The following is a 27,018-nucleotide window of genomic DNA, read 5'->3' as shown; positions in this document are numbered from 1 at the left end:
GTCCTTTAGTTGGTTACACAATACACACACTGTATGTTCCAGAAACATTTGTTTAAAATTATAAATGCCCGTTATATTTGGAAAAGCCTGTACTTTTTTTTTTTACCCCTTTTTACCCCTTAAGAAGAAAACAGGAAACGAGACAAGCAGCCAGACAGTTAGAGGATACGTCTCAAATGGCACCCTCTTCTCCCTATGGGAAAGCCCTCTTCTCCCTATTGGAAAGCTCCATTCTTTCTACGGGAAAGCTCTATTCTCCCTATGGGAAAGCCCTATTCTCCCTATGGGAAAGCCCTATTCTCCCTATGGGAAAGCCCTCTTCTCCCTGTGGGAAAGCCCTCTTCTCCCTATGGGAAAGCCCTCTTCTCCCTATGGGAAAGCCCTCTTCTCCCTATGGGAAAGCCATATTCTCCATACGGGAAAGCCCTCTTCTCCCTATTGGAAAGGTCCATTCTTTCTACGGGAAAGCTCTATTCTCCCTATTGGAAAGCCCTATTCTCCCTATGGGAAAGCCCTATACTCCCTATGGGAAAGCCCTCTACTCCCTATGGGAAAGCCCTATTCTCCCTATGGGAAAGCCCTCTTCTCCCTATGGGAAAGCCCTCTTCTCCCTATGGGAAAGCCCTCTAATCCCTATGGGAAAGCCCTATTCTCCCTATGGGAAAGCCCTCTACTCCCTATGGGAAAGCCCTATTCTCCCTATGGGAAAGCTCTATTCTCCCTATGGGAAAGCCCTATTCTCCCTATGGGAAAGCTCTATTCTTCCTATGTGAAAGCCCTATTCTCCCTATGGGAAAGCCCTATTCTCCCTATGAGAAAGCCCTATTCTCCCTATGGGAAAGCCCTATAATCCCTATGGGAAAGCCCTCTACTCCCTATGGGAAAGCCCTATTCTCCCTATGGGAAAGCCCTCTTCTCCCTATGGGAAAGCCCTCTAATCCCTATGGGAAAGCCCTATTCTCCCTATGGGAAAGCCCTCTTCTCCCTATGGGAAAGCCCTCTACTCCCTATGGGAAAACCCTCTACTCCCTATGGGAAAGCCCTATTCTCCCTACGGGAAAGCCCTCTACTCCCTATGGGAAAGCCCTCTACTCCCTATGGGAAAGCCCTATTCTCCCTATGGAAAGCCCTATTCTCCCTATGGGAAAGCTCTATTCTCCCTATGGGAAAGCTCTATTCTCCCTATGGGAAAGCCGTATTCTCCCTATGGGAAAGCCCTATTCTCCCAATTTGAAAGCCCTATTCTCTCTATGGGAAAGCTCTATTCTCCCTATGGGAAAGCTCTATTCTCCCTATTTGAAAGCCCTATTCTCCCTATGGGAAAGCTCTAATCTCCCTATGGGAAAGCTCTATTCTCCCTATGGGAAAGCCCTATTCTCCCTATGGGAAAGCTCTATTCTTCCTATGTGAAAGCCCTAATCTCCCTATGGGAAAGCCCTATTCTCCCTATGGGAAAGCCCTATTCTCCCTATGGGAAAGCCCTATTCTCCCTATGAGAAGCCCTATTCTCCCTACCTGGAAGCCCTATTCTCCCTACCTGGAAGCCCTATTCTCCCTACAGGAAAGCCCTATTCTCCCTACAGGAAAGCCCTATTCTCCCTACGGCGAAAGCCCTATTCTCCCTACAGCAAAGCCCTATTCTCCCTATGGGAAAGCCCTCTACTCCCTACATGAAAGCCCTACTCTCCCTACAGGAAAGCCCTGTTCCCCCTACAGGAAAACCCTATTCTCCCTACGTGAAAGCCATATTCTCCCTACGGGAAAGCCCTATTCCCCCTATGGGAAAGCCATATTCTCCCTACAGGAAAGCCCTATTCTCCCTACAGGAAAGCCCTATTCTCCCTAAGGGAAAGCCCTATTCTCCCTATGGGAAAGCCCTCTTCTCCTTATGGGAAAGCCCTATTCTCCCTATGGGAAAGCTCTATTCTCCCTGAGGTACTCAGCTACTGGGTTACCTGGGCTATTGGGTTACTGGGCTACTGGGCTATTGGGCTACTGGGCTACTGGGCTATTGGGTTACTGGGCTATTGGGCTACTGGGCTATTGGGCTACCTGGCTATTGGACTACTGGGCTACTGGACTACTGGGCTACTGGGTTACTGGGCTACTGGACTACTGGGTACTGGGCTACTGGGCTACTGGACTACTGGGCTACTGGGCTACTGGGCTACTGGGTTACTGGACTACTGGACTACTGGGTTACTGGACTACTGGACTACTGGACTACTGGACCACTGGGTTACTGGGCTACTGGGTTACTGGGCTACTGGACTACTGTGTTACTGGGCTACTGGGCTACTGGGCTACTGGGTTACTGGGTTACTGGACTACTGGGCTACTGGGTTACTGGGCTACTGGACTACTGGGCTACTGGGCTACTGGACTACTGGACTACTGGGCTACTGGGTTACTGGGTTACTGGACTACTGGGCTACTGGACTACTGGACTACTGGGCTATTGGGTTACTGGACTATTGGGCTACTGGGCTATTGGGCTACCTGGCTATTGGACTACTGGGCTACTGGGTTACTGGACTACTGGGCTACTGGACTACTGGACTACTGGGCTACTGGACTACTGGACTACTGGGCTACTGGACTACTGGACTACTGGACTACTGGACTACTGGACTACTGGACCACTGGGTTACTGGACTACTGGGCTACTGGGTTACTGGGCTACTGGACTACCGGGTTACTGGACTACTGGGCTACTGGACCACTGGGTTACTGGGTTACTGGACTACTGGGCTACTGGACCACTGGACTACTGGGCTACTGGACTACTGGACTACTGGGCTACTGGACTACCGGGTTACTGGACTACTGGACTACTGGGCTACTGGACTACTGGACTACTGGACAACTGGGTTACTGGGTTACTGGACTACTGGACTACTGGGTTACTAGGCTACTGGACTACTGGACTGGGTTACTAGGCTACTGGACTACTGGACTACTGGACTACTGGGTTACTGGACTACTGGGCTACTGGACCACTGGACTACTGGACTACTGGGCTACTGGACTACTGGGTTACTGGACTACTGGACTACTGGACAACTGGGTTACTGGACTACTGGGCTACTGGACTACTGGGTTACTGGGCTACTGGACTTCTGGGATACTGGACTACTGGACCACTGGACTACTGGACTACTGGGCTACTAGACTACTGGGCTACTGGGTTACTGGACTACTGGGCTACTGGACTACTGGGCTACTAGACTACTGGGCTACTGTGCTACTGGACTACTGGGTTACTGGGTTACTGGACTACTGGGCTACTAGACTACTGGGCTACTGGGTTACTGGACTACTGGACCACTGGACTACTGGACTACTGGACTACTGGACTACTGGACTACTGGGTTACTAGACTACTGGGCTACTGGGCTACTGGACTACTGGGCTACTGGGTTGCTAGACTACTGGACTACTGGACTACTGGGCTACTGGACTACTGGACTACTGGGCTACTGGACTACTGGGTTACTGGACTACTGGACTACTGGACTACTGGACCACTGGGTTACTGGACTACTGGGTTACTGGGCTACTGGACTACTGGACTACTTGGCTACTGGGCTACTGGACTACTGGGTTACTGGACTACTGGACTACTGGACCACTGGACTACTGGACTACTGGGCTACTAGACTACTGGACTACTGGACTACTGGGCTACTAGACTACTGGGCTACTAGACTACTGGGGACTACTGGACTACTGGGTTACTGGACTACTGGACTACTGGACCACTGGGTTACTGGACTACTGGGGTACTGGGCTACTGGACTACTGGGCTACTGGGCTACTGGGCCACTGGACTATTGGACTATTGGACCACTGGGTTACTGGACTACTGGGCTACTGGGCTACTGGACTACTGGGTTACTGGGTTACTACTGGGCTACTGGGTTACTGGACTACTGGACTACCGGGCTACCGGGTTACCGGGTTACTGGACAACTGGACTACTGGGCCACTGGGCCACTGGACTACTGGGTTACTGGACTACTGGGCTACTGGACTACTGGGCTACTGGGTTACTGGACTACTGGGTTACTGGACTACTGGACTACTTTACTACTGGACTACTGGGCTACTGGACTACTGGACTACTGGACCACTGGGCTACTGGGTTACTGGACTACTGGGTTACTGGACTACTGGGCTACTGGACTACTGGGCTACTGGACTACTGGACTACTGGACTACTGGGCTACTGGACTACTGGGCTACTGGACTACTGGGCTACTGGGTTACTGGACTACTGGGTTACTGGACTACTGGGCTACTGGACTACTGGGTTACTGGACTACTGGACTACTGGGCTACTGGGCTACTTTGCTACTGGACTACTGGGCTACTGGGTTACTGGGTTACTGGACTACTGGACTACTGGGCTACTGGACTACTGGACTACTGGTCTACTGGGTTACTGGACTACTGGGTTACTGGGCTACTGGGCTACTGGACTACTGGGCTACTGGACTACTGGACTACTGGACTACTGGACCACTGGTCTACTGGACTACTGGGCTACTGGACTACTGGGCTACTGGGTTACTGGACTACTGGGTTACTGGACTACTGGGCTACTGGACTACTGGGTTACTGGACTACTGGGCTACTGGGCTACTGGACTACTGGGCTACTTTGCTACTGGACTACTGGACTACTGGGTTACTGGACTACTGGACTACTGGGCTACTGGACTACTGGACTACTGGGCTACTGGACTACTGGGTTACTGGGCTACTGGACTACTGGGCTACTGTGCTACTGGACTACTGGACTACTGGGCTACTGGACTACTGGGTTACTGGGCTACTGGACTACTGGGCTACTGGACTACTGGACTACTGGGTTACTGGACTACTGGGCTACTGGACTACTGGGCTACTGGACTACTGGACCACTGGGCTACTGGGTTACTGGACTACTGGGTTACCGGGCTACTGGGCTACTGGACTACTGGACCACTGGGTTACTGGACTACTGGGCTACTGGGCTACTGGGTTACTGGACTACTGGGTTACTGGACTACTGGGCCACTGGACTACTGGGCTACTGGGCTACTGGGTTACTGGGCTACTGGACTACTGGACTACTGGGTTACTGGACTACTGGACTACTGGGCTACTGGACTACTGGGCTACTGGACTACTGGACTACTGGGTTACTGGACTACTGGACTACTGGGTTACTGGACTACTGGACTACTGGACTACTGGGTTACTGGACTACCGGACTACTGGACTACTGGGTTACTGGACTACTGGGCTACTGGACTACTGGGCTACTGGACTATTGGACTACTGGGCTACTGGGCTACTGGCTACTCGGCTCCTTGAACGCTCTGTAAAGAAAAGGCATATATCCTATTTTTGCCCAATAGTCTTATAAATCTCAACATTAAGGTGACCTGCCCAGGGACAACTCAGGTCAAGGTCCTCATCATAAAAAAACTGTTGCTGCTGTGGTACTCCAAGAGGATTCAGACATTACTCCACCTGTCTTGAGAAAAATGAATCAAGAGACCTCACCAGGAAAAATTCAGGGCCCTATCAGAGTATCAGAGTTTTTCCTGGTCAATTCAGAGCCCTGCTCATAAAGCCACCTGGCTGCTACAGCGGTGTCGGTGTGATGAAAACATTCAGCACACAGAATTGTAAAAAAAAATCCTTACTTCCTGACACATAATATCTCATTCCAACTGAACAGACCAACTTTTACAGCAGATTATATTCTAATGGAAATATGGTGTTGAGCTGTGAGGAAGGTAGACACCGTGTTCCCCGATAACACATTCTTCAGAAGAATGTGAATATTGAGAGGAGCCAAGACACTGACAGGAAAGATTAGCATCAAGTTACTGAGCCTGACCTAACTTAACCTAGGCCTGTATTCATAAAGCTTCTCAGAGAAGGAGCACTGATCTAGGATCAGGTCCCCCCCCCCCCCCCCGGTGTTCATGTAATATTACTCATTCTGATCTGAAAGGCTAAACTGATCCTAGATCTGATAAGATCCTACTCTCCTACTCTGATAAGCTTTATGAATATGGGCCCTGACCTCCTTATTATAAACCAAGACTGTCAGTTCATCCTGAGTTACAGCAGACTGATAGCTACAGGATTACAGCAGACTGATAGCTACGGTATTACAGCAGACTGATAGCTACAGGATTACAGCAGACTGATAGGTACAGTATTACAGCAGACTGATAGCTACGGTATTACAGCAGACTGATAGCTACAGGATTACAGCAGACTGATAGCTACAGGATTACAGCAGACTGATAGCTACAGGATTACAGCAGACTGATAGATACAGGATTACAGCAGACTGATAGCTACAGTATTACAGCAGACTGATAGCTACAGGATTACAGCAGACTGATAGCTACAGGATTACAGCAGACTGATAGCTACAGGATTACATCAGACTGATAGCTACAGGATTACAGGATTACAGCAGACTGATAGCTACAGTATTACAGCAGACTGATAGCTACGGTATTACAGCAGACTGATAGTTACGGTATTACAGCAGACTGATAGCTACAGTATTACAGTAGACTGATAGCTACAGGATTACAGCAGACTGATAGCTACAGGATTACAGCAGACTGATAGCTACAGGATTACAGCAGACTGATAGCTACGGTATTACAGCAGACTGATAGCTACAGGATTACAGCAGACTGATAGCTACAGGATTACAGCAGACTGATAGCTACGGTATTACAGCAGACTGATAGCTACAGGATTACAGCAGACTGATAGCTACAGGATTACAGCAGACTGATAGCTACAGGATTACAGCAGACTGATAGCTACGGTATTACAGCAGACTGATAGCTACAGGATTACAGCAGACTGATAGCTACAGGATTACAGCAGACTGATAGCTACAGGATTACAGCAGACTGATAGCTACAGGATTACAGCAGACTGATAGCTACAGGATTACAGCAGACTGATAGCTACAGTATTACAGCAGACTGATAGCTACGGTATTACAGCAGACTGATAGTTACGGTATTACAGCAGACTGATAGCTACAGTATCACAGCAGACTGATAGCTACGGTATTACAGCAGACTGATAGCTACAGGATTACAGCAGACTGATAGCTACAGTATTACAGCAGACTGATAGCTACAGGATTACAGCAGACTGATAGCTACAGATTACAGCAGACTGATAGCAACAGGATTACAGCAGACTGATAGCTACAGGATTACAGCAGACTGATAGCTACAGGATTACAGCAGACTGATAGCTACAGGATTACAGCAGACTGATAGCTACGGTATTACAGCAGACTGATAGCTACAGGATTACAGCAGACTGATAGCTACGGTATTACAGCAGACTGATAGCTACAGGATTACAGCAGACTGATAGCTACAGTATTACAGCAGACTGATAGCTACAGTATTACAGCAGACTGATAGCTACGGTATTACAGCAGACTGATAGCTACAGTATTACAGCAGACTGATAGCTACGGTATTACAGCAGACTGATAGCTACAGGATTACAGCAGACTGATAGCTACAGGATTACAGCAGACTGATAGCTACAGTATTACAGCAGACTGATAGCTACAGTATTACAGCAGATTGATAGCTACAGGATTACAGCAGACTGATAGCTACAGGATTAATGCAGACTGATAGCTACAGGATTACAGCAGACTGATAGCTACAGGATTACAGCAGACTGATAGCTACGGTATTACAGCAGACTGATAGCTATGGTATTACAGCAGACTGATAGCTACAGGATTACAGCAGACTGATAGCTACGGTATTACAGCAGACTGATAGCTACAGTATTACAGCAGACTGATAGCTACAGTATTACAGCAGACTGATAGCTACAGGATTACAGCAGACTGATAGCTACGGTATTACAGCAGACTGATAGCTACAGGATTACAGCAGACTGATAGCTACGGTATTACAGCAGACTGATAGCTATGGTATTACAGCAGACTGATAGCTACAGGATTACAGCAGACTGATAGCTACGGTATTACAGCAGACTGATAGCTACAGTATTACAGCAGATTGATAGCTACAGGATTACAGCAGACTGATAGCTACAGGATTAATGCAGACTGATAGCTACAGGATTACAGCAGACTGATAGCTACAGGATTACAGCAGACTGATAGCTACGGTATTACAGCAGACTGATAGCTATGGTATTACAGCAGACTGATAGCTACAGGATTACAGCAGACTGATAGCTACGGTATTACAGCAGACTGATAGCTACAGTATTACAGCAGACTGATAGCTACGGTATTACAGCAGACTGATAGCTACAGTATTACAGCAGACTGATAGCTACAGGATTACAGCAGACTGATAGCTACAGGATTACAGCAGACTGATAGCTACAGGATTACAGCAGACTGATAGCTACAGGATTACAGCATTCCCTAGCATGTTGATGCTTGTTGCTTGGCTCACTTGGCTAGTCCCCAGTTGCAGTCAGTCAGTGTCTGCGTCCCAAAGGGTTCTCTCTGTGTTCTGGACTTGGGCCTAATCATCGACCCATTTCCCCTTCCTGAATCCCTGCATCGCCCTTCAGTCAGTCAGAGAGAGCAGAGTCTCAGTCGTCATACACCACTGAGAGATAAGACACCATGTGCCTTCATACGGGATGACACGGGATGGAAGGAAGACCTTATTAATGGAGGACGGCCCAGAATGCCGATCTCTGTCTGTCTGCCGTCAATCTGGAGGAGAAGGGTTATATTGGGAAAAGAAACCGGAGGGCTCACAGCCCACCATTTAAAATCAGAGTCCATATATTCCGTAACACCATCAGATTCCGTAAGACCGTCATATTCCGTATGACTGAGCTAAGCAGGGTTGGTCCTGGTTGGTCCCTGGATGGGAGACCAGATGCTGCTGGAAGTGGTGTTGGAGGGCCTGTAGGAGGCACTCTTTCCTCTGGTCTAGAAGAATATCCCAATGCCCCAGGACAGTGATTGGAGACATTGTCCTGTGTAGAGTGCCGTCTTTCGGATGGGACATTAAACGGGTGTCCTGACTCTCTGAGGTCATTAAAGATACCATGGTACTTATCATAAGAGTAGTGGTGTTAACCCCGGTGTCCTGGCTAAATTGGCCATCATACCATCATGGTCACCTAATAATCCCCAGTTTACAATTGGCTCATTCATCCCCCTCCTCTCCCCTGTAACTATTCCCCAGGTCGTTGCTGCAAATGAGAACGTGTTCTCAGTCAACTTACCTGGTAAAATAACGGTAAAATAAAAAATAAAAAAATAAACATTTGTATTAAGGTTTGAACTTTGCCTGAAGGAGTGGGATGGCTTGTGATGTATTAATATGTTGTATGATGTTGGGATTTAATTGTTGGCTATTAGAAAATTAAAGTTAATTGTATCTGCATTACTTTCTTAATATTTTTTTTTGTAAATGCAATACGACAAGTAAAAGTCAAACACAAGTGGTTGGTGGTACCTTAATTCGGGGAGGACGGGCTTGTGTTAATGACAGGAGTGGAATCGGTGGAACGGCATCAAATACATCAAACACATGGTTTCCATGGTTTCTATGATGCCATTCCATTTGATTCCATTCCAGCCATTATTATGAGCCGTCCTCCCCCATCAGCAACTTCCTGTGATGTCAAACTTTTCTTTTCAACAACTCCTTCTTGACATTCCCTGAGTTTTTGGCAAGAGCCCAGAATCCCCCAATCAGTCATCAGAGTGACTAAGGAAATTTAAAAACAGGACAATGTTGAAAATAGTCACGACAACGTTCATATTCTATAAGTCGGTCAGATCCCCCTGTTCCATAACATTCTGTTATTCAGCTGCGGTGAATTAACGATCACACATTGTTAACATTCCTCTTCTGTTGCCTCCTAATAATATTATCAGCTCAACTGATTTTTATCTCAAAGTTCCAACACAGTAATATATTCCAGTCTTTAAGCCATGGTGAATAAGTGGCCTGCAGGAGTCTAGTGGTCTAAGCCAATGCCTCTGCAACACATGTACGCTGTACCGCTGCCAGCATAGGTTTGAAAAGCGAACCACTGCCCTTTCAGAACTCTAAAAGTAAATTCAATTAATATAAGTAAAATATAAATAAAAGTAAATTCTAAGATGCTATCAAATATTTAAGGGGGAAACAAGGTTGACCATGATAAATACATTACTCTGTCTTACAGAGTGCCTACGTATAAACATTCAACTTTATAAAACTACATGACCTTAACAAAAAGGTAATACAACAAAAACATTTGACATGAAATTTATACAAAACGACATCTACAAACACCAACATTACATTAAAAACCACACAAATGTATTTCTCTATTTCTCTCTATCCAAAAAACACAAAGACTTAAAATATATATCCAGTATAATAAAAACATTATAGTCTAGAGAGTATTCAGCCAATCATAATTTACAAGGGTCTGGGTTTCCCTTTGTAGTCCATAATAGTTTACAAGCCCTGCGACATCCGACGAGCGTCAGAGCCGGTGTAGTAGGATTCAATCTTAGTCCTGTAATGACGCTTTGCCTGTTTGATGGTTTGTCTGAGAGCATAGAGGGATTTCTTATAAGCGTCCGGATTAGTGTTCCGCTCCTTGAAAGCGGCATGTCTAGCCTTTAGCTCGATGCTGATGTTGCCTGTAATCCATGGCTTCTGGTTTGGAAATGCACGTACGGTCACTGTGGGGACAACGTCGCCAATGCACTTATTGATGAAGCCGATGACTGATGTGGTGTACTCCTCAATACCCTTTGATGAATCCCGGAACATATTCCAGTCTGTGCTAGCAAAACAATCCTGTAGCGTAGTATCCACGTCATCTAACCACTTCCGTATTGAGCGAGTCACTGGTACTTCCTGCTTTAGTTTTTGCTTGTAAGCAGGAATCAGGAGGAGAGAATTCTGGTCAGATTTGCCAAATGGAGCCAGCTCTATATTATCCGTGTCATCGTTCAGCCACGTCTCGGTGAAACATAAGATGTTACAGTTTTTAAATGTCCCGTTGGTAGGATAATCTTAATCGTAGAACGTCCAGTTTGTTTTCCAATGATTGGCACGTTGGCCAATAATACGGAGGGTAGAGGTGGTTTACCTACTCGTTGGCGAATTCTTACAAGGTGCCCCGCCCTCCTCCCCCTTTTCCTCCATCCTTTCTTCATGCAGATGATGGAGATTTGGGACTTGTCTTGACAAGTATATCCTTCGCTTCGGACTCATTAAAGAAAAAAATCTTTATCCAGTTCAAGGTGAGTAATCGCAGTTCTGATGTCCAGAAGCTCTTTTCGGTCATAAGAGACGGTAGCAGCAACTTTATGTACAAAATTAGTTATAAACAATATGAAAAAACAGAATATAGTGATCAGAATATAGTAGCCATATCTAGGAAAACCAAAGTTCCAAAGGCTGGGCCTAATATAGTGTATTAGAGTATACAATAACTTTTGTAGTAATTCCTATGTTGTTGATGTAAATAATATTTGTTGGTCTGTGGTGTGTAATGAGGAGCAAACAGAAGTTGCACTTGACACATTTATGAAATTGTTTATCCCAGTTACTAATAAGCATGCACCCATTAAGAAAATGACTGTAAAAACTGTTAAATCCCCAAAAATTGTATGGTTGAGTGGGATGAGGCAAAAGGAATGGCAAATAAGTCTGGCTGCACAACCGATTGGGAAAAGTACTGCAAATTGAGAAACCATGTGACTAAACTGAATAAAAAGAAGAAGAAACTCCACTATGAAACAAAGATAAATTATATAAAGAATGATAGTAAAAAGATTTGCAATGAAATTCTGAGAAAAAAGGCCAAATCAGCTCCATCCTTCATTGAATCAGACGGCTCATTCATTACAAAACCAACTGATATTGCCAACTACTTTAATTATTTTTTTAAATTGACAAGATAAACAAACTTAGGGGTGACATGCCAGCAACAAACGCTGACACTACACATCCAAGTATATCGGACTAAATTACGAAAGACAAGAATTGTAATTTTGAACTCCGTAAAGTGAGTTGTGAAAGAGGTGAACATTTTTGTTGTTGTCTATCAACAATGACAAGCCACCTGGGTCTGGAAAATGACTGAGGATTAATAGCAAACGATATTGTCACTCCTATTTGCCATATCTTCAATTTAAGCCTATATATCCACTGGTGTGAGTGAATCCCTCTACTCTGACTTACTTGTAGAAGTTCTTGTTGACCTTCCTCTCATGGGGGAACCCCAGCATACCACAGATGACCCGGGTGTTTTTAGGGGTCCACCCCACGTCACAGATCTGGGCCCAGCCGTCCTTGTACTTAATCTCTACCACACCCTCGGTGACGGGCATCTTCTTGGTGGGCACCACCGAGCGCAGACGCACCTCCTCCACCCTGTCCTCATCCACCTGCACCTGTATGGGGGTCAGAGGTTAAAGGTTAGGTCTCAGACAGTGGAGGTTTCTGATTGGGGGAGGACGGGCTCATAATAACGGCTGGAACGGAGTCAACAGAATGGCATCAAACACATGGAAACCATGGAAACCATGTGTTTGACGAAATTTGATACCATTCCCCTTATTCCGCTACAGCCATTACCAGGAGCCCGTCCTCCCCAAATTAAGGTGCCACCAACCTCCTGTGGTCTCAGAGGTCATGGATCAAGATTATACAGGTCATGTATATACATTTCCTCCACCTTTCTCCTCCCATCCACCTGCATCTATAATGAGGGGGTCAGGGGTCATGCAGACACACCTCCTCCACCTGAACCTGTAGCAAGGGGGTCAGGGGTCATAGTTCATACAGGGGTCACACAGAGTGCTGTGGTGTCACCTATGACCTGCTGTGACCCCTCAGAGCAATACAACTTTGTGAGGCCTCTGTGAACTTTTGTGTTATGTAGCCTGATCCACCGTCCGGACTCGTTTTGTGACAGAAACACAACGTGATCTCTCCTGATCAGTACGGTCTAGTGTTATGTAGCCTGCTGCCAGATCTGTTTGCGCTGTCAAGTGGACCATCAGAGTTTCTCATGGTGTGACTGACATCACTGAAAAACCTCTGAGAGAGATTGAGACATACGGAACCTTTCCCACACACATCTCTTCACGCTGATGTCACTGATGTCACACAGAGACAGCATAGATAGAAAAGAAAACGCCATTCAATGGCGGGTCACAGAGTGCATGCCGTAACAGGTGGAAAAACTCAGTCATAATATGTGATGTACGTGCCAATTCACAGGATCCCATTTTTTTGCTCTATGCAAATGTATTTGTCAGTTGTATGCTTGAATCGCATGTTTAGAATGAATCTATACTGTGGGAAGCAAACATGATGTTCAGAAACCAAGGCTGCTGGGAATCACATTGTGGTGGTTAGTGTCATATTGGTTTGACAGATAAAAATGATATCTTTACATTAGACTGTCACACAGAAACCTGAGCAGAGCAGGGGAGCTGCTACTGACATATCACTAGACGGGAGTGTTAAAGACGTCAGAGGAAATCTATGAAAACCTAGATGAAGACGAAGAACACCTCGCGCCGTAAATATCATGGATATTGATGATCACACCAACGAAAGCCCCACAGAGTGATGGTGCTCAACAAGTAAAAGTATCCCATCAAGCCCCACAGAGGGATGGTGCTCAACAAGTAAAAGTATCCCATCAAGCCCCACAGAGTGATGGTGCTCAACAAGTAAAAGTATCCCATCAAGCCCCACAGAGGGATGGTGCTCAACAAGTAAAAGTATCCCATCAAGCCCCACAGAGGGATGGTGCTCAACAAGTAAAAGTATCCCATCAAGCCCCACAGAGTGATGGTGCTCAACAAGTAAAAGTATCCCATCAAGCCCCACAGAGGGATGGTGCTCAACAAGTAAAAGTATCCCATCAAGCCCCACAGAGTGATGGTGCTCAACAAGTAAAAGTATCCCATCAAGCCCCACAGAGTGATGGTGCTCAACAAGTAAAAGTATCCCATCAAGCCCCACAGAGTGATGGTGCTCAACAAGTAAAAGTATCCCATCAAGCCCCACAGAGGGATGGTGCTCAACAAGTAAAAGTATCCCATCAAGCCCCACAGAGGGATGGTGCTCAACAAGTAAAAGTATCCCATCAAGCCCCACAGAGTGATGGTGCTCAACAAGTAAAAGTATCCCATCAAGCCCCACAGAGTGATGGTGCTCAACAAGTAAAAGTATCCCATCAAGCCCCACAGAGTGATGGTGCTCAACAAGTAAAAGTATCCCATCAAGCCCCACAGAGGGATGGTGCTCAACAAGTAAAAGTATCCCATCAAGCCCCACAGAGGGATGGTGCTCAACAAGTAAAGGTATCCCATCAAGCCCCACAGAGGGATGGTGCTCAACAAGTAAAAGTATCCCATCAAGCCCCACAGAGTGATGGTGCTCAACAAGTAAAAGTATCCCATCAAGCCCCACAGAGTGATGGTGCTCAACAAGTAAAAGTATCCCATCAAGCCCCACAGAAGGATGGTGCTCAACAAGTAAAAGTATCCCATCAAGCCCCACAGAAGGATGGTGCTCAACAAGTAAAAGTATCCCATCAAGCCCCACAGAGTGATGGTGCTCAACAAGTAAAAGTATCCCATCAAGCCCCACAGAAGGATGGTGCTCAACAAGTAAAAGTATCCCATCAAGCCCCACAGAGTGATGGTGCTCAACAAGTAAAAGTATCCCATCAAGCCCCACAGAGTTATGGTGCTCAACAAGTAAAAGTTTAGTGGAGTTTATTCTCAATGCTTGAAACTGAACACAAATAACGATGTTTAAAGTTTGGTTAAACACTAAAATGGATAATGAAGTGGGAGGCTGTCAATGTTTTGACCCCTAGTTGCACCACACTATCCCAAACCATCTGGCTGTTCAATGTGTACATTTGTGTATTAAACTGTAGTGCTGTGTGGTTTAAACTGTAGTGCTGTGTGGTTTAAACTGTAGTGCTGTGTGTTATTTAAACTGTAGTTCTGTGTGGTTTGAACTGTAGTGCTGTGTGGTTTAAACTGTAGTGCTGTGTTATTTAAACTGTAGTGCTGTGTGGTTTAAACTGTAGCGCTGTGTGGTTTAAACTGTAGCGCTGTGTGTTATTTAAACTGTAGTGCTGTGTGGTTTAAACTGTAGTGCTGTGTGGTTTAAACTGTAGTGCTGTGTGGTTTAAACTGTAGTGCTGTGTGGTTTAAACTGTAGCGCTGTGTGGTTTAAACTGTAGTGCTGTGTGGTTTAAACTGTAGTGCTGTGTGGTTTAAACTGTAGCGCTGTGTGGTTTAAACTGTAGTGCTGTGTGGTTTAAACTGTAGTGATGTGTGGTTTAAACTGTAGTGCTGTGTGGTTTAAACTGTAGCGCTGTGTGTTATTTAAACTGTAGTGATGTGTGGTGTAAACTGTAGTGCTGTGTGGTTTAAACTGTAGTGCTGTGTGGTTTAAACTGTAGTGCTGTGTGGTTTAAACTGTAGTGCTGTGTGGTTTAAACTGTAGTGCTGTGTGGTTTAAACTGTAGTGCTGTGTGGTTTAAACTGTAGCGCTGTGTGGTTTAAACTGTAGTGCTGTGTGGTTTAAACTGTAGTGCTGTGTGGTTTAAACTGTAGTGCTGTGTGGTTTAAACTGTAGCGCTGTGTGGTTTAAACTGTAGCGCTGTGTGGTTTAAACTGTAGTGCTGTGTGGTTTAAACTGTAGTGCTGTGTGGTTTAAACTGTAGTGCTGTGTGGTTTAAACTGTAGTGCTGTGTGGTTTAAACTGTAGTGCTGTGTGGTTTAAACTGTAGTGCTGTGTGGTTTAAACTGTAGTGCTGTGTGGTTTAAACTGTAGTGCTGTGTGTTTTAAACTGTAGTGCTGTGTGTTTTAAACTGTAGTGCTGTGTGGTTTAAACTGTAGTGCTGTGTGTTTTAAACTGTAGTGCTGTGTGGTTTAAACTGTAGTGCTGTGTGGTTTAAACTGTAGTGCTGTGTGGTTTAAACTGTAGTGCTGTGTGGTTTAAACTGTAGTGCTGTGTGGTTTAAACTGTAGTGCTGTGTGGTTTAAACTGTAGTGCTGTGTGTTTTAAACTGTAGTGCTGTGGGGTTTAAACTGTAGTGCTGTGTGGTTTAAACTGTAGTGCTGTGTGGTTTAAACTGTAGTGCTGTGTGGTTTAAACTGTAGTGCTGTGTGGTTTAAACTGTAGTGCTGTGTGGTTTAAACTGTAGTGCTGTGTGGTTTAAACTGTAGTGCTGTGTGGTTTAAACTGTAGTGCTGTGTGGTTTAAACTGTAGTGCTGTGTGGTTTAAACTGTAGTGCTGTGTGTTTTAAACTGTAGTGCTGTGTGGTTTAAACTGTAGTGCTGTGTGGTTTAAACTGTAGCGCTGTGTGGTTTAAACTGTAGTGCTGTGTGTTTTAAACTGTAGTGCTGTGTGGTTTAAACTGTAGCGCTGTGTGGTTTAAACTGTAGCGCTGTGTGGTTTAAACTGTAGTGCTGTGTGGTTTAAACTGTAGTGCTGTGTGGTTTAAACTGTAGTGCTGTGTGTTTTAAACTGTAGTGCTGTGTGGTTTAAACTGTAGTGCTGTGTGGTTTAAACTGTAGTGCTGTGTGGTTTAAACTGTAGTGCTGTGTGGTTTAAACTGTAGTGCTGTGTGGTTTAAACTGTAGTGCTGTGTGGATTAAACTGTAGTGCTGTGTGGTTTAAACTGTAGTGCTGTGTGGTTTAAACTGTAGTGCTGTGTGGTTTAAACTGTAGTGCTGTGTGGTTTAAACTGTAGTGCTGTGTGGTTTAAACTGTAGTGCTGTGTGGTTTAAACTGTAGTGCTGTGTGGTTTAAACTGTAGTGCTGTGTGGTTTAAACTGTAGTGCTGTGTGGTTTAAACTGTAGTGCTGTGTGGTTTAAACTGTAGTGTTAAACTGCAGTGCTCTGTGTTTAAAACTGCTATTTTCGCCAGGTCTTTCTCGGAAAAGAGATTGTTAATCTCAATGAGACTAACCTGGTAAAATAAAGCTCAAATTTAAAAATAAAACAGATAATAAAACGTTGATAAAGGCAAAAAGTAACCAGGAGAGAGAAAGATGTTAAATAAAGATGATCATTTGTGCTTCAGTAAATCTGAGGTGGAAGACAGGCTTCCTAGTTGCAGCAGTGCCTTCTGGGGCTGCTGTGTTCTCCTGCTGGCTGGGATCATAGGCTGGTTTCATATGTTCTCAGTGTCTGATACATTCTTAATCATCAGTGGTGTAATCATTGATTCACTTTTGCTACGGATCCCTTGGTCATTGATTGTTATTATTTTGCAGAGAGAAACCAATTGTAACTGGTTGTTATTAAAGGCAGTGATAGTAACTGGTTGACTAAAGGCAGTAATAGTAACTGGTTGACTAAAGGCAGTAATAGTAACTGGTTGACTAAAGGCAGTAATAGTAACAGGTTGTGACTAAAGGCAGTAACAGTAACTGGTTGACTAAAGGCAGTAACAGTAACTGGTTGACTAAAGGCAGTAACAGTAACTGGTTGACTAAAGGCAGTAATAGTAACTGGTTGACTAAAGGCAGTAATAGTAACAGGTTGTGACTAAAGGCAGTAACAGTAACTGGTTGACTAAAGGCAGTAACAGTAACTGGTTGACTAAAGGCAGTAACAGTAACTGGTTGACTAAAGGCAGTAATAGTAACTGGTTGACTAAAGGCAGTAATAGTAACTGGTTGTGATTAAAGGCAGTAATAGTAACTGGTTGTGACTAAAGGCAGTAATAGTAACTGGTTGACTAAAGGCAGTAATAGTAACTGGTTGACTAAAGGCAGTAATAGTAACTGGTTGACTAAAGGCAGTAATAGTAACTGGTTGTGATTAAAGGCAGTAATAGTAACTGGTTGACTAAAGGCAGTAATAGTAACTGGTTGACTAAAGGCAGTAATAGTAACTGGTTGACTAAAGGCAGTAATAGTAACTGGTTGTTACTAAAGGCAGTAATAGTAACTGGTTGTTACTAAAGGCAGTAATAGTAACTGGTTGACTAAAGGCAGTAATAGTAACTGGTTGTAACTGATCTTGATTCCCAGGCTGCATTGCATTGCATTGAGTCAGATCACAGTGAGTGGGTGGAAGAGGAGTTGGCTGAACTCCTGGTTTGTTGTCTGTTTGCCAGACTGGACACAGGAACACAGAGAGGAGGGGGAGGAGGGGAAGAGCAGGAGGGGGGAGGGGGAGGGGGGAGTGGGAGGAGGAGGGGGGAGGAGGGGGAGGAGGAGGGGGAGGAGGGTTGAGGAGCAGGAGGGGTAGGGGGAGGAGGGGGAGGAGGAGGGGGGGGAAGAGCAGGAGGGGTAGGGGGAGGAGCAGGAGGGGTAGGGGGGGGAGAAGGAGGAGGAGGGGGAGGAGGGGGAAGAGGAGGGGGAGGAGCAGGAGGGGTAGGGGGAAGAGGAGGGGGGAGGGGGAAGAAGAGGGGGAGGAGCAGGAGGGGGAGGAGGAGGGGGGGAGGGGGAAGAGCAGGAGGGGTAGGGGGAGGAGCAGGAGGAGGAGGGGGAAGAGCAAGAGGGGTATGGGGAGGAGCAGGAGGAGGAGGAGGGGGAAGAGCAGGAGGGGTAGGGGGAGGAGCAGGAGGAGGCGGGGAGGAGGGGGAAGAGCAGGAGGGGTAGGGGGAGGAGCAGGAGGAGGAGGAGGGGGAAGAGCAGGAGGGGTAGGGGAAGGAGCAGGAGGAGGAGGAGGGGGAAGTGCAGGAGGGGTAGGGGGAGGAGCAGGAGGAGGAGGAGGGGGAGGGGGAGGGGAAGAGCAGGAGGGAGAGGGGGAGGGGGAGGAGGGGGAAGAGCAGGAGGGGGAGGGGGAGGAGAAGGAGGGTAGAGAGAGAGAGAGAGAGAGAGAGAGAGAGAGAGAGACAGAGACAGAGACAGAGACAGAGAAAGTGAGAGAGAGAGAGAGAGAGAGAGAGAGAGAGAGAGAGAGAGAGAGAGAGAGAGAGAGAGAGAGAGAGAGAGAGAGAGAGACAGAGAGACAGAGAGAGACAGAGAGAGACAGAGAGAGACAGAGAGAGACAGAGAGAGAGAGAGAGAGAAGGTAGATGGAAAAAGACTGGCTGTCTGGCACCTATGTGCTTTTCAACTGTGCTTCCTCAGTTTGGACAGTCATCACCAGTGGTTAACTTATGACATGGCCATGTTATGACGTAGGGAATGATCTACGAGAGTGTAATTGTAAACTCTAGCATAGAGTAGCATAGAGCTCTATGGTGCATCACCACACAGCTCCATCAACCCACCAGGAAATCAGCAGCATTTCATTTTCACCTGCAGTCCTAGTCCCTGTTATGTTCAGCTCAGTGACCTATGCAGAGTGCATAAACCCAGACATCAGCAGCAGACCTATGCAGAGTGCATAAACCCAGACATCAGCAGCAGACCTATGCAGAGTGCATAAACCCAGACATCAGCAACAGACCTATGCAGAGTGCATAAACCCAGACATCAGCAGCAGACCTATGCAGAGTGCATAAACCCAGACATCAGCAACAGACCTATGCAGAGTGCATAAACCCAGACATCAGCAGCAGACCTATGCAGAGTGCATAAACCCAGACATCAGCAGCAGACCTATGCAGAGTGCATAAACCCAGACATCAGCAGCAGACCTATGCAGAGTGCATAAACCCAGACATCAGCAGCAGACCTATGCAGAGTGCATAAACCCAGACATCAGCAACAGACCTATGCAGAGTGCATAAACCCAGACATCAGCAGCAGACCTATGCAGAGTGCATAAACCCAGACATCAGCAGCAGACCTATGCAGAGTGCATAAACCCAGACATCAGCAGCAGACCTATGCAGAGTGCATAAACCCAGACATCAGCAGCAGACCTATGCAGAGTGCATAAACCCAGACATCAGCAGCAGACCTATGCAGAGTGCATAAACCCAGACATCAGCAGCAGACCTATGCAGAGTGCATAAACCCAGACATCAGCAGCAGACCTATGCAGAGTGCATAAACCCAGACATCAGCAGCAAACTGGTTACAGAGCAGCAGTACATATAACTGTATCCCAAACGGCATTCTATTCCCTATATAGTACACTACTGTTGACCAGGGCCCTATTCCCTATATAGTGCACTACTGTTGACCAGGGCCCTATTCCCTATATAGTACACTACTTTTGACCAGAGTTCTATTCCCTATTATAGTGCACTACTTTTGACCAGAGTCCTATTCCCTATATAGTACACTACTTTTGACCAGTCCTATTCCCTTTATAGTGCACTACTTTTGACCAGAGTCCTATTCCCTACTTTCGACCAGAGTCCTATGGGTAAAGCCAATTTTAATTCAACATGTTCTTCATTCAAAAGACATTGAATAAAATTAGAAATTAGGTCTCCAGTGAACTTCCTGAATTGACTGGGATTGACCCCCGACCCTGCTACGGCGTAACGCCATTTGTAACCCATTGTAAATGCCTTACATCGATGACGTTGGAGTCGACAAACCCAGGAAGCCTCTCGTCCTTGCAGACGACTCCAGCGTCCTCATCATGTGTGCAGTCACTGTTGCCCCAGCCTCGAGATTTACACAGGTCAATGCTCTTCTCTCCTCCGTTACACTGAACATTATCCAGCCAGATCTTCCCTGCATAGAGAATAGACAATCAAGTCACCGTCGGTTAACTATAACATAGCATAGAGAATAGTGTATTGTGCGTTTTCATTGTAAACCAATGTATCCTGTAGCATTTGTGTTCTGTACTGATGAATGGTTTTCTAATGGCTGCTCCATGTTGTAGGGCCTTTTAGCTCACTATATCATAGTTATATAGCTCACCTTGGCCCTTGCTATAACCTGGCGTCATGTGTCCATCCTTCATGCTTATGAAATGGTCTTGTAAAATGTGGAATAACTGCTCTGTGACAGTTGTTATAGCTCACCTAGGCCCTTGCCGTACTTGGCGCTGTGTGTCCAACCCGTAGCGGAGACGAATCCCAGCTGGCGACAGAGGACGTTGGCGTTGGACAGAGAGAAGTCGTCGTCACAGATGGTCCCCCACTCTCCCTTGTAGAAGACCTCGATGCGTCCCTCGTTGTGCTTCCGGGGGTACCCCACCAGACGGAACTGCAGCGGGTCGTTCTGGGGTTTGGGGGAGGTGGTGCCCTGGGTAGGGGGCGTTGTATGGGCCATGATCCAGGCAGGAAGCCACACCCCTAACAGGAAGCTGATGATGGAAAATCGCTGCCACCATCTTGAGGTTTTCATCTCTCAAACCTGTAGGGGCATGGACAGGAGAGGTGAGCTTGAGGGTCAGAGGTCAGTTGGGGGGGAGCAATGTTTGACATTGCAGGTCAGTCACAACTGACTGATCAACAAATCACCTTGCATCTTATATATAACTACTCATGATAATTTGTAGATCAGTCAATCACCATTTACCAACAATGTATCATGGATTTGATGTTCTGGAACACGACCAATGTCAGGAAGTTTAAACTGGTGAGTACCTGACAGGAAAAGGATGTAGACAACACATAACTAACTGCTCTCAACACAAAGATCCTAGTCAAAAACTAAATGCCCCAAATAAACCGGCAAACTTTACAGATTGTAATGCAAAAGATCACCAGGCAACAACGAAGACCTGAACTCAGAGAAATTATTTTTTATAAGAACTTTTCTCAGTGGTTAGGCCAAGCAGAACCAGAGGTAAAGACCTTTCCTCAGTGATGTCTGAGACTGGGCAGAACCAGAGAGGTAAAGACCTTTCCTCAGTGATGTCAGAGACCAAGCAGAACCAGAGAGGTAAAGACCTTTCCTCAGTGATGTCTGAGACCAAGCAGAACCAGAGAGTTAAAGACCTTTCCTCAGTGATGTCTGAGACTGGGCAGAACCAGAGAGGTAAAGACCTTTCCTCAGTGATGTCTGAGACCAAGCAGAACCAGAGAGTTAAAGACCTTTCCTCAGTGATGTCAGAGACCAAGCAGAACCAGAGAGGTAAAGACCTTTCCTCAGTGATGTCTGAGACCAAGCAGAACCAGAGAGTTAAAGACCTTTCCTCAGTGATGTCAGAGACCAAGCAGAACCAGAGAGGTAAAGACCTTTCCTCAGTGATGTCAGAGACTGGGCAGAACCAGAGAGGTAAAGACCTTTCCTCAGTGATGTCTGAGACCAAGCAGAACCAGAGAGGTAAAGACCTTTCCTCAGTGATGTCTGAGACCGGGCAGAACCAGAGAGGTAAAGACCTTTCCTCAGTGATGTCTGAGACTGGGCAGAACCAGAGAGGTAAAGACCTGTCCTCAGTGATGTCTGAGACCAAGCAGAACCAGAGAGGTAAAGACCTTTCCTCAGTGATGTCTGAGACCAAGCAGAACCAGAGAGGTAAAGACCTTTCCTCAGTGATGTCAGAGACCAAGCAGAACCAGAGAGGTAAAGACCTTTCCTCAGTGATGTCTGAGACCAAGCAGAACCAGAGAGGTAAAGACCTTTCCTCAGTGATGTCTGAGGCCAAGCAGAACCAGAGGGGTAAAGACCTTTCCTCAGTGATGTCTGAGACCAAGCAGAACCAGAGAGGTAAAGACCTTTCCTCAGTGATGTCTGAGACCAAGCAGAACCAGAGAGGTAAAGACCTTTCCTCAGTGATGTCTGAGACCAAGTAGAACCAGAGAGTTAAAGACCTTTCCTCAGTGATGTCTGAGACGGGGCAGAACCAGAGAGGTAAAGACCTTTCCTCAGTGATGTCTGAGACTGGGCAGAACCAGAGAGGTAAAGACCTTTCCTCAGTGATGTCTGAGACGGGGCAGAACCAGAGAGGTAAAGACCTTTCCTCAGTGATGTCTGAGACTGGGCAGAACCAGAGAGGTAAAGACCTTTCCTCAGTGATGTCTGAGACCAAGCAGAACCAGAGAGGTAAAGACCTTTCCTCAGTGATGTCTGAGACCAAGCAGAACCAGAGAGGTAAAGACCTTTCCTCAGTGATGTCTGAGACTGGGCAGAACCAGAGAGGTAAAGACCTTTCCTCAGTGATGTCTGAGACCAAGCAGAACCAGAGAGGTAAAGACCTTTCCTCAGTGATGTCTGAGACCAAGCAGAACCAGAGAGGTAAAGACCTTTCCTCAGTGATGTCTGAGACCAAGCAGAACCAGAGAGGTAAAGACCTTTCCTCAGTGATGTCTGAGACCAAGCAGAACCAGAGAGGTAAAGACCTTTCCTCAGTGATGTCTGAGACGGGGCAGAACCAGAGAGGTAAAGGCCTTTCCTCAGTGATGTCTGAGACCGGGCAGAACCAGAGAGTTAAAGACCTTTCCTCAGTGATGTCTGAGACGGGGCAGAACCAGAGAGGTAAAGACCTTTCCTCAGTGATGTCAGAGACCAAGCAGAACCAGAGAGGTAAAGACCTTTCCTCAGTGATGTCTGAGACCAAGCAGAACCAGAGAGGTAAAGACCTTTCCTCAGTGATGTCTGAGACCAGGCAGAACCAGAGGTAAAGACCTTTCCTCAGTGATGTCTGAGACCAAGCAGAACCAGAGAGGTAAAGACCTTTCCTCAGTGATGTCTGAGACCAAGCAGAACCAGAGAGGTAAAGACCTTTCCTCAGTGATGTCTGAGACCAAGCAGAACCAGAGAGTTAAAGACCTTTCCTCAGTGATGTCTGAGACCAAGCAGAACCAGAGAGGTAAAGATCTTTCATCAGTGATGTCTGAGACCAAGCAGAACCAGAGAGGTAAAGACCTTTCCTCAGTGATGTCAGAGACCAAGCAGAACCAGAGAGGTAAAGACCTTTCCTCAGTGATGTCTGAGACTGGGCAGAACCAGAGAGGTAAAGACCTTTCCTCAGTGATGTCTGAGGCCAAGCAGAACCAGAGGGGTAAAGACCTTTCCTCAGTGATGTCTGAGACCAAGCAGAACCAGAGAGGTAAAGACCTTTCCTCAGTGATGTCAGAGACTGGGCAGAACCAGAGAGGTAAAGACCTGTCCTCAGTGATGTCTGAGACCAAGCAGAACCAGAGAGGTAAAGACCTTTCCTCAGTGATGTCTGAGGCCAAGCAGAACCAGAGAGGTAAAGACCTGTCCTCGGTGATGTCTGAGACCAAGCAGAACCAGAGAGGTAAAGACCTTTCCTCAGTGATGTCTGAGGCCAAGCAGAACCAGAGAGGTAAAGACCTTTCCTCAGTGATGTCTGAGACCAAGCAGAACCAGAGAGGTAAAGACCTTTCCTCAGTGATGTCTGAGACCAAGCAGAACCAGAGAGGTAAAGACCTTTCCTCAGTGATGTCTGAGACCAAGCAGAACCAGAGAGGTAAAGACCTTTCCTCAGTGATGTCTGAGACCAAGCAGAACCAGAGAGGTAAAGACCTTTCCTCAGTGATGTCTGAGACCAAGCAGAACCAGAGAGGTAAAGACCTTTCCTCAGTGATGTCTGAGACCAAGCAGAACCAGAGAGGTAAAGACCTTTCCTCAGTGATGTCTGAGACCAAGCAGAACCAGAGAGGTAAAGACCTTTCCTCAGTGATGTCTGAGACCAAGCAGAACCAGAGAGGTAAAGACCTTTCCTCAGTGATGTCTGAGACCAAGCAGAACCAGAGAGGTAAAGACCTTTCCTCAGTGATGTCTGAGACCAAGCAGAACCAGAGAGGTAAAGACCTTTCCTCAGTGATGTCTGAGACTGGGCAGAACCAGAGAGGTAAAGACCTTTCCTCAGTGATGTCTGAGACCAAGCAGAACCAGAGAGGTAAAGTATTCATGGTTGACTTCCTGTAAGAAGCTGGACGGACGATCAGAGAGCAAAGATTCGCTCCAACACTGTGATTCAAACCAGCTGCCGAAATAAAAGGAGAGACATTTACAATTACAGCAGCAAGCAACCCTCGATGGAAAACCAACAAGCTTTACTATAACGTAATCAAAACGTTGATTATAATGTGTGCATATAGATTTGATTAGGATGAATGACTGATTGAAACCAATGGGTGTGGTGTGACAATGTGATCTTTGCCCAAAGTACATTAAGCAGCCAACTATGAATACTAGTTCTTATGGAGTCTGCTGAGTCTGGTGTTTCAACTCTGACCTGCCTGACCTGAGGGTGTATTCAGGACGCACACTGTAGCAAAACGTTTTGCAAAGGTAAATGTTTTGCAACTAAAACAAAACTTTTTATTCGACAAATTCAGGTTGGTACCTCCCAGTTTCATTCGGTTAGCATCTGTCTGCTCCCGTTTGGTTCTGTTTGGTTCCTAGTGAATAGACCCCTGGATGTGTGTTTGGTTCCTCGTGAATAGACCCCTGGATGTGTGTTTGGTTCCCAGTGAATAAACCCCCGGATGTGTGTTTGGTTCCTAGTGAATAGACCCCTGGATGTGTGTTTGGTTCCTAGTGAATAGACCCCTGGATGTGTGTTTGGTTCCTAGTGAATAACAATAAAATAAAAATCTCGACAGACTACGTGACATGAATGGAGAATCTGATGCAACTATGCAAGATTTTAGTTCTGGGTTTCTGAGATCATAATGCTAGGAATATGGTGCATTCCCTTACTAGACTGTGTTTATTAGGGTTTGTTGTGGAATTTGTTTAGTTATTAGGTTTTGTTGTGGAATTTGTTTCGATATTAGGGTTTGTTGTGGAATTTGTTTCGATATTAGGGTTTGTTGTGGAATTTGTTTGGATATCAGGTTTTCTTGTGCAATTTGTTTAGATATTAGGTTTTGTTGTGGAATTTGTTAGATATTAGGTTTTGTTGTGGAATTTGTTAGATATTAGGTTTTGTTGTGGAATTTGTTTAGATATTAGGTTTTGTTGTGGAATTTGTTAGATATTAGGTTTTGTTGTGGAATTTGTTAGATATTACCTGTTAGATACTGCTGCCCTTGAAAATAAAGGAGAGCCGCACACTCTAGGAGCTCAGATGCAAAAATGTAATTACCAGATCTAGAAGCATTTCACTACACTCACAATAAGATCTGCTAACCATGTGTTTGTGACCGATAACATTTGATTTGATTTGATTGTGCATAGTGTTACATATGTCATCTACAGCCAAAACATGCCAGGCCAGGCAGTCACCCGCCTTCATCGGGAACTAAAAGCAACAGTGTGTTTATAGGGAGGTGTTTCAGGAACCACAAAGTGACGTTTCTTTTTCCTGTGTACGTATGGGAAACTGCACGCCCATACACTTAGACCCTTCATACTAATGTGCTCATGGGTCAGGTGGTGTGAAAACCAGAAAGTGATTGGCTGGATCAGTATTGAGCAAGTAGTTCTGTTGGGACTGTAGAGTCCTGTGTAGTTCTGTTGGGACTGTTGAGTCCTGTGTAGTTCTGTTGGGACCGTAGAGTCCTGTGTAGGTCTGCTGGGACCGTAGAGTCCTGTGTAGTTCTGCTGGGACCGTAGAGTCCTGTGTAGTTCTGCTGGGACTGTAGAGTCCTGTGTAGTTCTGCTGGGACTGTAGAGTCCTGTGTAATTCTGCTGGGACTGCAGAGTCCTGTGTAGTTCTGCTGGGACTGTCGAGTCCTGTGTAGTTCTGTTGAGACTGTAGAGTCCTGTGTAGTTCTGTTGGGACTGTAGAGTCCTGTGTAGTTCTGTTGGGACTGTAGAGTCCTGTGTAGGTCTGCTGGGACTGTAGAGTCCTGTGTAGTTCTGCTGGGACCGTAGAGTCCTGTGTAGTTCTGCTGGGACTGTAGAGTCCTGTGTAGTTCTGCTGGGACTGTAGAGTCCTGTGTAATTCTGCTGGGACTGCAGAGTCCTGTGTAGTTCTGCTGGGACTGTAGAGTCCTGTGTAGTTCTGTTGGGACTGTAGAGTCCTGTGTAGTTCTGTTGGGACTGTAGAGTCCTGTGTAGTTCTGTTGGGACTGTAGAGTCCTGTGTAGTTCTGCTGGGACTGTAGAGTCCTGTGTAGTTCTGTTGGGACTGTAGAGTCCTGTGTAGTTCTGTTGGGACCGTAGAGTCCTGTGTAGTTCTGCTGGGACTGTAGAGTCCTGTGTAGTTCTGCTGGGACTGTAGAGTCCTGTGT

The 27,018-nt window shown here is 46.2% G+C and overlaps 2 protein-coding genes across 6 annotated transcripts in view; one reads left to right on the top strand and one right to left on the bottom strand.

The window, feature by feature from the left end:
• The window catches only part of mrps26 (mitochondrial ribosomal protein S26), a 197,241-nt gene that overhangs the window by 56,200 nt on the left and 114,023 nt on the right, over positions 1-27,018 (top strand). The gene's annotated exons all lie outside the window — the stretch shown is intronic.
• Positions 1-27,018, bottom strand: part of LOC139563512 (lysyl oxidase homolog 3B-like) — a 69,381-nt gene that overhangs the window by 37,825 nt on the left and 4,538 nt on the right. For all 5 annotated transcript variants that reach the window (XM_071382225.1, XM_071382223.1, XM_071382226.1 and 2 more), the window contains exons 2-4: positions 20,945-21,278; positions 20,485-20,648; positions 12,254-12,465 (exon numbers count right to left, since the gene is read on the bottom strand). In XM_071382225.1, the coding sequence (XP_071238326.1) occupies positions 12,254-12,465; positions 20,485-20,648; positions 20,945-21,269 (701 nt within the window). In that variant the 5' untranslated portion in view covers positions 21,270-21,278. The remainder of the gene's footprint in view (positions 1-12,253; positions 12,466-20,484; positions 20,649-20,944; positions 21,279-27,018) is intronic.

Source organism: Salvelinus alpinus, chromosome 34 (assembly GCF_045679555.1).
Source record: "Salvelinus alpinus chromosome 34, SLU_Salpinus.1, whole genome shotgun sequence".
In the NCBI taxonomy this organism is placed as follows: domain Eukaryota; kingdom Metazoa; phylum Chordata; class Actinopteri; order Salmoniformes; family Salmonidae; genus Salvelinus; species Salvelinus alpinus.
This window is presented reverse-complemented; position numbering and strand designations above follow the sequence as displayed.